This window comes from Prosopis cineraria, unplaced genomic scaffold (genome assembly GCF_029017545.1).
Source record: "Prosopis cineraria cultivar Desert tree isolate PC_DT_omini unplaced genomic scaffold, ASM2901754v1 PC1285, whole genome shotgun sequence".
Lineage (NCBI taxonomy): Eukaryota > Viridiplantae > Streptophyta > Magnoliopsida > Fabales > Fabaceae > Prosopis > Prosopis cineraria.
The window spans coordinates 19,860-33,787 of NW_026556610.1; the positions used below are offsets into that span (position 1 = coordinate 19,860).

Genomic DNA, 13,928 nt, shown 5'->3' on the forward strand with positions numbered 1-13,928 from the left:
ATTGAGTTCTTTTGATAGTAGGAGTGTGGCTTTATGTATGCAGAGTACACATGCATACACCCAGACACGCCCACAGTTATATACACACACATGTACACACGTACACCAAGTAGTCATATGCCTTACTATACAATTGAAGTTTTGGATCATGGGATAAAAGTATGCTATAAAAACCAATGCTGCCATGGATATTTCATCACTTTGTGTGTGTGTGTGTTGTTACTTCCTTTCACTTGATTGTTCTTCTTTATGTCTTCTTGATAAGCTGCCTTTTCTAGAACTCTACCATCAACTAATTTTTACTGCCTTCATAATTAAGCCAAACATTATAGCAGTGGCAGCTTTAGTTCATAGATTTTTTTTGGATATTTTTAACTTAATGCCATTTTTGTTTCGATTACCAAGTGAAAAAATCATGAAAACTACATCTATGAATTGAAGGTTCGAATGATCAACTTTTCAATCAGTTATTAGAATAATTAGGTCTTCAACTCATTCATTTGAAAAAATGGAAACTCTTCTTATTGGATGACCATGATACTTCTCAAGACTTGACATTCTCGATCAATGGAGGAACAATATGACCATTTTTGTTAGATAAGATACCAAAGTGGATGATTGACTCATTTGAATTTGGCTTAATAATACATAGCTGGTTGTAAGTAATACTGCCTCCGATCCTAAATGTAGAAATTAATTGAGGGGTTCGCTTTCATCCTAAATGTAAAACCTCAATTCACTTTGTCTTCCAAATTTATAATTTTTCTCCAAACCATCACAACTGACTCCACATATTAATTGAGGGTTTCCACTAATGGGATAGTTTCCAATTCCAATGATTAAAAGGGGGTATTTTAGGAAAATCAATACATCTTTTATACAAGTAATTAACTAAACTAATTTTCTTAATCTTTATAAATTAATTAAATAGCTCCAACATTTTGGACCAAATGGAGAACTAAATAATTGTTAATGATTCCTTTCTCCGTGTAGCCATGAAGCAAAACTCATTGAAGAGATCATTGTAGAAGTATGGGTAAAGCTACAGCTTAAGTTACCATGTTGTTTCAACAATGACCTCATCCATCGCTACTGTTGCTTCATCTGCTACCATCCTTCTCGTTCGCATATGCCAGCCATAGTGGAGTTAGGTTGCTGATTCTCCTTTCTTGTCATTGTGCTGTTCTGTCTCAGCAAGAGGAATTTTATGGGATCATTTGAGATATAAGTGAGAAGTAAACTCTCAGATAAGTGAATAGTGTCCTAAATAATTGTTTGCAAAGTGTTTATAGAATTTCTTTATTTAAATTTTAAATTTTGATATTATTCTTTTATAAGTTGTATAAACATTCTTGTAGATTCTATTTTTATGATTTATGTTATGAATAAGAATTGATTGAAGTTGATATAGAATATATGGTCCAAATTTTTAAAAGTAAATTACTTAACTCTATGTTGATATAAAAACTTTTAATATAATAGTTCGTGCAAGGAAGAAATAAAAATGAGTTTATAAATGGAAAATAGTAGTTAAACTGTATACTTTGAAAATGAAATTATTGAGTTTTTTTTTTCTCAACTTCTTGCACACATGATAACTTTTATAAGAAGGACTAAGTTTAAAATGTTGAATGCTAATGACAGTTCTATTAACTCTTGTCGTGCCATGATACACCTACCTAGCAGGATGTTTGTAGGAGGTGTTAGCCCCATGTGCAAGCCAATGCATGTGGAATGGAGGGATGGATATTCATAAGCATTTTACTCATGCTTATTTCATGGGCTACATGCCTGTGCTCATTTCTTGGCTTCTAGCCGTACTTAATTATTTTGTGGCTTCTAACCATGCTTGTTGGTGATTTACCCTTGTGGATTATGTATTCAAACTTGCTAATTGTTTTGATTAAGTCCCACTAAATGTGAAATTTTGAGAATTATTATTTTTAAATTTATTCTACTAAATAAATTATTGTTTAATAGTATATGATTTTATATGGTAAATTTCCTCCTAGATTGGATTTTAAAAAATATGTTTTATATTAGTTATTTATAAATTTTTCCTTGATTATATCATCATTCAAATTCTTTTTCGTATATTTTTATTTTATTATATGATTCTTGACAACCTATTAAAATTCCAAAATTATTGGTTTATTCCATGGTTATGTTGTTAAGTAACTTTGTCATTTATTGGGAGTTTATATGGTTTAATAATCTATTGATTTGTTTTAAACTAAATTATATTAATTACTACTTTTAGTGTCTTATCTATAATTTTGATTGGGATGCTACTCACTGAAAATTTCTTTGATCTCAAATAATATAATTGACCCAACACCTTTTGCTGATCATTGATGGGCTTTATTATTTTTTGGACGATGGAAGCACACTTCAATCATTTATTTTAATGTAAATATTCATTATATTATACAATGATAGTTAGTGCTTCACGTATACTATAGTGAGGTCCTAGTTTTAATTTGTGGGTATGTAATTTGCTGATATGGAGCTAGTTTCCTTTACTGGGTTGAATAACAGGCTTTATTATTGTAGAAATTTTGAAGGGTCTAAATTATAAGGGATACTCTGTTGAAATTTTTAAAAAATATTTAAAACCTTATGAATGTTATTAATTTATATAATTTATATATATCAATATTTTAACTCGATTTTTGACTAATTCAGGCTTATGGAATATGAGTCAATCTCATATTCTATGCCAGTTATGCCATTAATGTCGAGGCTTGACATCAATGGCAATTATTTTTTTAAGAAAAACAAAGCCTTGCTTGTTGCTCTTTCTCCACTATCACATGCACATTGATGGTGTTTTTTAATGTCTAAACCTAGGGTATTTTTATATTTTCCACATTCAAATTATTTTTACCAAAGTTTTAGAGGACTAAATTGAGGTTTTAAATTATTTAGGGACTCACCAATAATTAAGTCTCTTCCATAGTTCTCAACTAGAATTCTCCCTAAAAAAACTGTTATATATGAACCATGCATGACATGGATGCATATCTTTTTTATTGATTGTTATAAAATTTTTGAAATATTTAAAATACATTCTAACTTTGGCATAAATTGTTAATTAATTATAAAAACTATGGGATAAATCAACCTTTCAAGATGAGATTATAAACAAAAATTCAATAAATATGTTTTTAATACAAAAGATTTTTTAGATAATGTTTTTAAAATAGGGTTAAAGATTAATTTTGCCATCGAAGTATTAGCTGAGGGATACCTAGTATCCTAAACTCAATTTTTAATCATTTTTTGCCTAAACGTTTAAAAACATAACAAGTTTGCCCTTGCTATTAACTTTGACCTTTAAGTTATTTTGTTTGACCAAAAATGTTGACATGGCACTCCATGTGGCATCCACATTGGAAACAAGGGAATGCAAAAGGAGCAAACAACAACCTCAAGCAACACAGTAGGACCACTGTCCATTGCTCCTTGCCTGTGGCAATAGAATCGGCAAAAAAACACCGTTAAAATCATTATCAAAAGCATAGTAGTATAAGCCTTTATTGTCATTGCAAGCAAGGTCAAGCAACAAGAATCAAAGGCCATGATAAGTCTAATGGCTCAAATCAAGAATCACTACTAAAAAAATAAAATCAATGACGGATTAGTTAGAAAAATCCATCATTAATGACTGATCATCCTCACTAATTTTCATCACAAATATAGCATTACTAATTTAGTCACAAAAGTGAATTTGTAATTAATTAATAAACTTTTGTCACTAATTTATTTTATAATTAAAATAATTTTGCTAGTCCAATCATTGCCATGTCGCCTCCTATGCCACCTCTCAAGTACACATCATCCACTATCTGCCACATTATTGCCACTTAGACTTCCATGCCATATTACTACCATGTCAACAATCTAATTTAATTTGGTCTCTACCTATGACATTGTCTTGTCTCAAACATAAAACCTATCTCTTTTCTCATGCACCCATTGCTAGTTAAGCTGTAATGACTTTTCAATCTTAATATACAAAATTTAATATTAAGTGAACACATATATTTAACTTAATGTATTTTTGATATACTTAACATATTATTTTTTTAAATATGTTGATAATATATGTTAATACATTAACACATATAAATATATAAATCAATATATTAATTAATAAATATATTGTTTAATTTCAAATAATATATTTTATGAAAATAAATATTTATGTACATCATTTTATATTATATATTTTATTAATAATAAGAGAAAAAGAATTATTTGAGCAATTATTTAATTTGGTAATTTTGAAGATTTTTTTTCATGTGAATCTCTCTAGATATATTATAATTTTATATTTTTATAAAATATTTAATCACATTTTACTAATTTTAAAAAGTTGACTAAAATAAAATGACGTCCTATGGTCGTGATTAATCCATGACTAATTTAAGTAATTAGTGACAGGTTTCAGTTTGTCACAAAATGTCTGTCACTAATCTCTATAATTAGTGAGGTTTTGGGGGTCCGTCATTAAATGTCCATCATTAATTTTAATTTTCCTAATAGTGAATGGATGTGAACAACAAAATATTCGTATGGTATGCCTTCATAGGATCTTTTGCCTTGATTGCCTTATTCAACATGCCGCACAAACCATCAATAACGGCATGTGGATGCTACATGGAGTGCCATGTGGATGTTTTTGTTCAAATAAAATGACAATGATTGGGAGAGGATTCTTTCCTCTTCCTTTACATCCTCTTTCATTCTTTTCCCTTTCTGATTAGTAGATTAAAATTTAGATGGTTTTGATTTGATCTCATATAAAATTAATATTAAAATGTTAAATTATAAAAAATATAAATAATAAATTTCAAAATGCTAAAATTCAATATAAACAATTAAAAAATACAGTAAAAACAAAATAAAATGAAACACTATATAAGAGATCAAATTTAGACCATCCAATAATCTTGATCTAAGTGCTGGAAATTGGGAATAAGGGGTAAGAGGATGAAAAGGAAAAGGAGAGAATCCACAAATCTTAAGGATCAAAGTTAACAACAGAAGAAAAGTTGGTCATCCGATTTTAAACATTTGAGAGGGAGTCACCAAAAATCAAGTTCAGAAAATTAGGTGTCCCTCAAGCCTTGGCTAATACTTCCAGGACAAAAGTAACATTTAATTCTATTATTTATGCCAGCCAATGTGGATAGCACGTGGACATATATGGTCAAATAAAATGATTTAACGATCAAAGTTAATGGTAGAGATACAAGTAATCCGTTTTGAAACACTTTATGAGACAAATGACCAAAAATCAAGTTTATGACATCAAATGTCTCTCGATTAATACTTCCAGGAGAAAAATGACTTTTAACTCTTTAAAATATAATACATATATTAGCATCTTAATAAAGTATTTATCGTGTGCATTTCTTTTTTTCGTTTTAGGTTGTGAATGGATGTGTGTAATTTTTCAAGATTTGTATTTGGAAATTTAACCAAATAAAAGTTTAATAACATAAAAAAAATTCTTTAGAAATTTAGAAATTAAATGATGAAGAAAGCTAGACTCACACCAAATGAAAAGTTAATTTGATACTAGATTGAAAACTTAAAATTTTACCTGTAATAAATTGTAAATATTTCGAAACATTAAGCATGTTGTCTACTTTCACAAACTTTCTAATACAAATCAATTGCAAATAATGAGGAAAAAAATATAAATTAAAATAAATTTAACTATTTTGAAAGAAATAAATTTTAAGACAATTATTGCTAAATCATTTTTCCAGATATATTACTTCCTTACTTTTTTAAATTTTCTTCTTTTAAGTTTTATGTTGCAAGAAAGCAACAAAAGGAAATATTCATCATCAAATAATTATAGTTGTGTAATATTTAATAACATTTATATCTTTATCATACCCACTATATAGTGGTTTGTTTGAAGCAATAATTATAAAATGAAGAGAATTGTTGGTGTAGAATTCCATATTTCTTATCAAAGTACAAAATACTTTTCGTATTAAATTTTGAATATATATGTAACCAATTAATTTAAAACAATCTTAAAATTTTGTTTAATTGAAAGTACATTATTAATAAAATATTTTTAATCAATCACCTAATCTGCGAACCAAATTAAAAGGGATTATCAAATCTGACTACTGAAACACCAAAATTGGAAGGAAAACACCTCAAAATGCAGAATCACAAGAAGAATATAATTAACATATTTAAATAAATTTAAAGGCCATATTAATCTTGTTCAATATAATTTTGCAAAAAAAATTGATAATTAATCTACTTATATTATTACAATTTTAATCCAAATTTTATTATTATTTTTAATTATTAAATTATTAAAAAGTAATAATTTTGAAATTAAATTTATATAGATAAGGAAGCTGGAATTGCTGATATCAACGCTAGTGCTGATAATGGCGGGATGTTCTTCGGAGAAATGAGCTACGTGAAGCCACCAGCTTCTGGGGTTGTCAAAGGCATGTTTGTCCCCAAACTCACTGGTCAGGGAGCCACCGGCGACGCCATTGCCCTCTTCGGTGCTCTCATCATGCCGTACGTCTATACTTTCTTTAGTTCTAATCATAAGGCATTTTTAACTGTTTCATACATATTAAGAAAAGTTAATTTTTTTTTTCTTGATATCATAAAAAAGTAAGATATACTTTCATTATTCAAATAATAATAATAATTACATTAAATACCTTCACATTAATCAAAAAGGGATAAAATTAAAAAAAGTAGTTTAGTTATTACAAGGTATCCTATATTTCAGACCAAAAATTACTTTTAAAAGGTGTTTTATAAAATAGGATCAAAGCGAATATATCTTATTTTTTTGTATAATATCTTACACATCATTTTAATTGATTTCCTTTTTTAGAACAGGTTTTGTTTTAAAACATAATAATATTGTTTGAAAATGCACTTTCTATTTTTTTTGGTCGAATAAAATATACTTTTTTGTTTGAAAATGTATTTTCTATTATCTTCTCTGAAAAACAAAGAAGCTAAAAGTTATTTTAAAAGCTAAAAACTTGGAATATATTTTATATGTTTTTTTTTGTTATGGAAAATTAAAGAAAAGGCTGAAAATATTTTTGTTTATATTAATGATAATTATGGTAATTAAAAAATTATTCTTTCATTCTAATATATTTCATGAATTTAAATATAATTTTAAAATACTGATTCAAATATATATATATATATATATATAAATTTTTTAGGTTTGTTTGGCTTTGTTTTATGTTTTCATGTTCTTTGATCAATTTTGTACGATACTTTTTCAGAACAAGTTCTGTGAACAAGAAATGCCAAAAAAAAAAAACTATTTGAAGCTGGTAAAATAAATTATGATAAAAGAATAATTTATTTTATTAATATAATTGTCATTAATGAAGACATGATATTTTCTGTCTTTTTTTATTGCATAACAAAAATTAAAAAATATTTAAAAGATGTTCTGATTTCTTGGTTCTTTACAACACTTCTAATTTTTTTGCAGAACAGAAAGCACATTTTCAAACATTTTTTTATATTTTTTTTTTTCAAGACAAAAAACTTGTTCCAAAAAAAATACTTTACAGAATTACTTTAGAAAACATTAAAAAAAAAGAAAATAGAATTCAACAACCCAATCACTTTCTCTGCTAATTTTTATTTTTTGCTTCTTGATAACATGTATCACAGGCACAACCTTTTTCTCCACTCTGCTCTTGTGCTCTCCAGAAAAGTCCCCAACACCGTGCGCGGCATCAATGTACGTAAAAGACTTTCCAATAATTTCTGACTTCATATATAAATATATATTTATATATATTATTTTTATTTCATGCTGCTAATTTTTCAAAATAAGCAAGCTAAATTAATTAATCATCAGGTCACTAATAAATTAAATTTCATAAAATAATAATGCAGGACGCATGCAGATACTTCCTCATGGAGAGTGGGATCGCACTTTTTATAGCGTTTCTAATCAATGTGGCAGTAGTCTCTGTATCTGGCACTGTTTGTGCCTCTGCCAATCTTTCTGACGAAAACACAGATCATTGCAGTGATCTCACTCTCAACTCTGCTTCTTTCCTTCTCAAGGTTTCCCAATAACATTTCCATAATCTGAATAATCAAATCATTAGATCAAATTTGTTTAATTCTCATAAACGTTTCGTGTTCATCGTCTGTATTTGTAGAATGTTCTGGGACGGTCCAGCTCAACCATATATGCCATCGCATTACTAGCCTCAGGCCAAAGCTCTGCTATCACTGGCACTTATGCAGGGCAATACATCATGCAGGTAATTCCATACCATGTTTATCATTCTATCCTATCCCCAAGAGATAATGAAATTTTTTGTTTCTTGAATTTGTCTTAATTATCAATTTAATTCCTAAAAATTTATATAATTTTTATTAATTCCATCCTTTATGTTTTCTTAAATTATTATGTGAATCATTTAAGTTTAAAATGTAAATTAACTCTCAAAATAATCTAGTGTATAAAGTACTAATGATGGTTGGGTTTAGAAAAGGGATTAGTCCCTTACAGCACAGTGAACAAAGGTTTGAATCTCTCCTAAAAGAGGTGCTCATATTTAGTGTCCATAGTACCTTAAACATGATTACCTTCAATAAAAAAATACTTGTAGATAATACAAAAATAATCTACTATGTAAAATATATTGATAATTTGCATGTATATTTATATATATAAGAAAAATTAATAACTCTCAAACTAGTTTAATTTTTATATAATTTCTTACAATGTATTTTGCTCCCTTATTTTTTAAAATTTTAGAGTCTGTTTTTTTCCTACCTAAATAATTATGCTCATTTTTATTAATCTAAATGGTTGCTATCAATATTTTTATTATTCATGTCAGAAAATTTAACAATGTAACCTATTTTTAAATAATAAAGATCAAATCAATAATTAAAATAAAATTAAGGAATTAAATTGATAAAAAATTAAACTTCAAATGTTAAATTGATAACAGGGACAACTTCAAGGGATGAAAACTTACATTATCCCCATTATTATTATTATTATTATTATTATTATTATTATTACCCATTCCTATTATAATAAAGTATTGCTTTCTGAAATTAACTGCCTTGTTTGGTTCCACAGGGTTTCTTGGATCTGAAGATGAAAAAATGGATTAGGAACTTGGTGACTCGGACTATTGCCATCACACCAAGTCTTATTGTGTCTCTCATTGGTGGATCCTCAGGGGCAGGACGACTCATTGTCATTGCCTCGGTTTGTAATTTCAAACTTCATCATTACATTATATTACATTCCTTTTCACCATTTTTTTTTTTTTGCTGATTATGTTAATTTGTGAGGATGGTAAAATATATAATAGAGGTGATTTTGCAGATGATACTTTCATTTGAGCTTCCATTCGCTTTGATCCCACTTCTCAAGTTTAGCAGCAGCAGCACCAAGATGGGTCCCTCACAAGAATTCTATAATTGTGAGCTATATGTTCTTCTCTATATCTCTCTTTCATCTTTGTGATCCATTGTGTAGGACTCGGTTTTTCTACTCTAACTTCCCCTCCAGCCCCGGCAAATTTGGAAGGTCTAAATTTAAATTTTTATTTTATATTTAGTAAAATAAAAATTTACAAAATTAAAAATTTAATAAATTTGTGATCAAGCTAAATTTAGATTTAATGATTGTTTAAATTTAATATTAAAATATTTTATAATTTTTATAAATTAACTATACAATTTACTTTGAACACTTCAAACTTAAAATTTTTAACTTGTAGTTTCTTTAAAAATATTTTTTTTGGAAAGTTCATGTTAGGAGATTATCTTAATTTTCAATATTGTATGATTAAAATATTTTTTTAATTATAAAAATTAATATTAAATCTGCACTATTCAATCTACATTCAATTTATAAAAATTTAAACAATTAACACTAACCATCTATATTAAATCTAGACTGTAAAAATTGATGATCCAACAAAAATTTATAATTTTTATTTTAATAAATATAAATAAATAATAAAAATTAAAGACTTTAACTCTAAACCATCTAGATTTGAAGAGAAGGGGTAGTGGAGGAGGAAGTCAGTAGAGGAAAGCCAATTCCTATTGTGTATATCAAAATGTAAAAAGAAGTGACAAAATTATAATTAACTACGTGCAGATCATCATAATATCATGGATTCTTGGGGCAGGGATCATTGGGATCAATGTGTATTACCTAAGTACAGGATTTGTGGGTTGGCTGATTCATAACAGTCTACCAAAGGTGGCAAATGTGTTCATTGGGATCATAGTGTTCCCTTTGATGGCAATTTACATCGCAGCTGTAATATACCTAACCCTAAGAAAAGACACCGTGAAGACATACATTGAGACCAAGAACGACCCCACAGTACAAACCCACATGGAAAAAGGATTCATGAATCCTAATAATGGCCAATTGGAACTGAGTCACGCTCCTTACAGAGAGGATTTAACCGACGTCTCATTTCCTGAATAGATCAACATGGATCTGAGGTAGATCTGAGGTAGCTCGTTGCTTCTAATTCTGAACTTTTTCCTGCAAAAGTATCTCTAATTTTGACTTGGAATATTGTGATAAAGTTCCAAGATAAGTTTCATCATCTGTTTGGATCATTATTGCGGATGTTCAGAAGAAAGATAATTGTGTTTGTATACCACTAGTGATCTATAGCTATAAATTTTTGAATAAAACCTCTCGAACTCAAGTTTCAAATATATACTCTGTTGACCGAAGTCAACGGCATTGATTGCCGCAGGTGATGAAGAGCTCCATATTATGTGAAATGTTGTAAAGTTGTCTATATATTGGAATGAGAAGTAATTATTATTTAAATCATTACTTTAAAAACCAGACCAAATGAATGGTCGGACTAGTTGGATGACTAGAGTCGTTAATAGTTTGGTTTGAACCAAAAACGTTATTTTTCATGATTAAATTGGATTGAATTAGAGTTGAGCTGAAAATTAAAATGGTTTTTTAAAAAATCAGATGATTCTAAACATAATATAAAAAAATAGCTTAAATTCTTCTTAAAAAAAGGGAAAAAATTCAAAAATTAAACCCCTAACTTCATTTTTGTGCAAATGCAAATACTTTTAAGTCTATTTATATTTAATTTAACCAAGAACCACCTATGCTTATAAATTATAAAATTATAATTTATAATATTGTTGATTTATGGTCACATGCTATTTCTTTAATAACAAAACATATTGTATTTTATATATGCATTTTATATTATTTTTATTTAATTATTACATCACAACCGTCGCAGTCAATTAATTTAATTAAATTACAACTAAAACCCACTAACTTTTTTCAGTTCAGTTTTTTAAAACATTGATTTAAAATTCTCTTGGTTCGTTCTTCATGTGTCGTCCTGCTCTCATATTATCTTTAATCTATCTATTTTCATATATTATACACATAATATAAAATTTTATCAAGAACCTATCGTCTAATAAAATCTGGAATCTTAAAAGTTTTACCATCCATTGAGCTAAAGACAATAAAAGCCCAACCATTACCACAAGATGAGCCCAACATTCAATCTCAACCAATTATATATCAATTTAAATTCATTATTTTAAATACATTTCTTTAATCTCACCTAACCTTGTAAATTTTTTTATTAACTTCTTTTATAAAATTATTTTTACTAAACTACTTACATGGTAAATTCTAATTACCATGAAATATCATCTCAATATTTGTGAACTCGTTTGACTCGATAATTCCAGACATAATGTACTCGAAAATCAAAAGCACCGTGGCCTCTGCCCCAACATCCACCGCCTTAGCAGCAACTGATGAGTACCGGATAGAAACTGTCCAGCTGGTCAAGCAGAGGAGAAAGGAATTTCATGTGTTTCAAGGAATTCTTTGGCAACTTTAGCAATGGAAGCAAACACACAAGGAACAAAGCAGAGGAATTATTTTTTGTTGGTGTTTGTTTTCTGCAAGTATTGGCTTTGACGATGCCACTTTTAAGGAAAAGATAAAGAAAAATAATTAATACTTAACTGAACACCATCAACATTCTAGACAAGCATGGATGTGTGAAGCAGAGGAGGAACCTAAGAACGTGGCTCTGGAGTTCAATGGAAAGTTGAATTAGTTGGTGAATAAGCTAAAGCATTTTTTAGCAAAGACGGTTGACTTTTTTTTTTTTTAATTTCAAAATTCAAATCGAACTAAGTTGGAGCCGCAAAACCAACTTTTAATGATGTTTGTAATTCATTTTTTCCCTGTAGAATAACTTAGTGATGACTCAACATGAGTTATGGATGACAAGGATAAATTTATAAATGATGGAAAGATTAGGAGCTGAGTTTAAATGAGTCAAAATATAGGGACAGAGTTGCACAGAGTCATACTTGAGAGACTGAATTTTAAGTGAGTCAAAAGGAGTATTAGAAGATTAATTTTCCCTAATTTTTTTATCAAAGTGAGAGAGTGCTCTCTCTTTCTCATCTCTAGCTCCTGAGCCATGTACTGTAGTTTCAAGATTCAAATTTCACTAAGTTTTTAGATCTTTATGGATGTATAAGATAAAGTATTTGGCATACTGATCTCTAAATTAAATTTATGAATAACTTATGAAAACCTTAAACCAAGTAAGTTAAGGGCATTACCACAGGTGAAGAACGTCACATTCTGGGAAGCATAGTATATTTCTTGAAAGTAGTACAACCCAAAACATTGAAAGCATCAAGATAAAGTGTCTGTAGTGAACAATGTAACTATGTTCTTCTAATTAACCCCATTATAATGATTTATTAAAGGAGTTAATTGGAGTTAATTGGCCACCTATGAATTGATAAACCAACTTGGAACACCAGTATGAGGACTTATTTAAACAATTTGATGTGACTTATTAATATCTGCACTGATTCTATTGAAGCTGTGAACCTTCTCTCTCGAGATTGTAGCAATGAACACCCTTTTAGAAATGTCATTGCGGATGCTCAATCACTGATGCATAGAGAAGGGACTCTGGAAATTCATCATATGGATCATGAAGAAAATGTATTGCTGATTACCTAGCTAAGAATTCTCATAACTTTGAGGATATTTTGTGTATTTTTGATCATCCACCAAACTTGTTACAAGATTTGGTGCATGATGAGGGATCCTACCCTCCGGTTTTGTTAACTGCTTGTAGCCTTTTGGTGCTAATTGCTTTCAGTTTGTTATCAAAAAGAAAAAAAGAAACTATGGTATATTTCAAGGCCATTTATAGAGGGAACTAGTTCAAGCATATTATTGCAGTGAAAACAAGTTGTTCTAACAGAGACACATAGAATAAATACATTCATGCAGCATAAAACAGTTACTCTTTTGCTACTTGACTAGCTGCTATACAGTGTAGGAAATCTTAATGAAGCATTAATTCCTGGGTAGTCTACATGACACAACTTCGCTGTCTTTGTTTTCCCTTTTGGTGTTTTTATCATTTAGCCAACAAGGAAACAGTCTACCTGAATAAATGGGCAAGATCAGGATCATCCAAACTCACATCCAACCATCCATTCAACTGCATGTATTCAATATAATGATCTGGAGGCTTCACAGCACGAATACCTTTAGGAGTAAAGCCATGAATTCTCGCGACATCTCTAGCAAGCCATCTTATGTATGCCCGGTCCAAAGGAGGGACAACCTTTAATAATATCACATCTTCTTTTTCTTGCTTTGCTGGCTTGTTTTCCCATGCCGAAGTAACCTGATGAGCTCAATAGAAGGAAAACACAAGGGTCAGGGCAGAAAAAAAAGAAAGGTAAGTGATACTTCATGCAAAACTAAAATGGTCAACATTTGGTAATCATTATGAGTGGCAAACAAGCCTTATACATTGTATTCTAGCTGTAGCAACCAAAAATTAGGC

The 13,928-nt window shown here is 29.0% G+C and overlaps 1 protein-coding gene and 1 pseudogene across 1 annotated transcript; one reads left to right on the forward strand and one right to left on the reverse strand.

Moving 5' to 3' along the window:
• Nucleotides 1-3,360: 3,360 nt before the first annotated feature.
• On the forward strand, nt 3,361-10,632 carry LOC129299754 (metal transporter Nramp5-like; annotated as a pseudogene).
• A 2,736-nt stretch (nt 10,633-13,368) lies between these two features.
• On the reverse strand, nt 13,369-13,766 carry LOC129299755 (uncharacterized; the record flags this gene model as incomplete). The annotated part of the gene is made up of 1 exon (XM_054938220.1): nt 13,369-13,766. A coding segment is annotated over one exon (249 nt), but the record flags the coding sequence as incomplete, so codon positions are not given.
• Nucleotides 13,767-13,928: the final 162 nt, after the last annotated feature.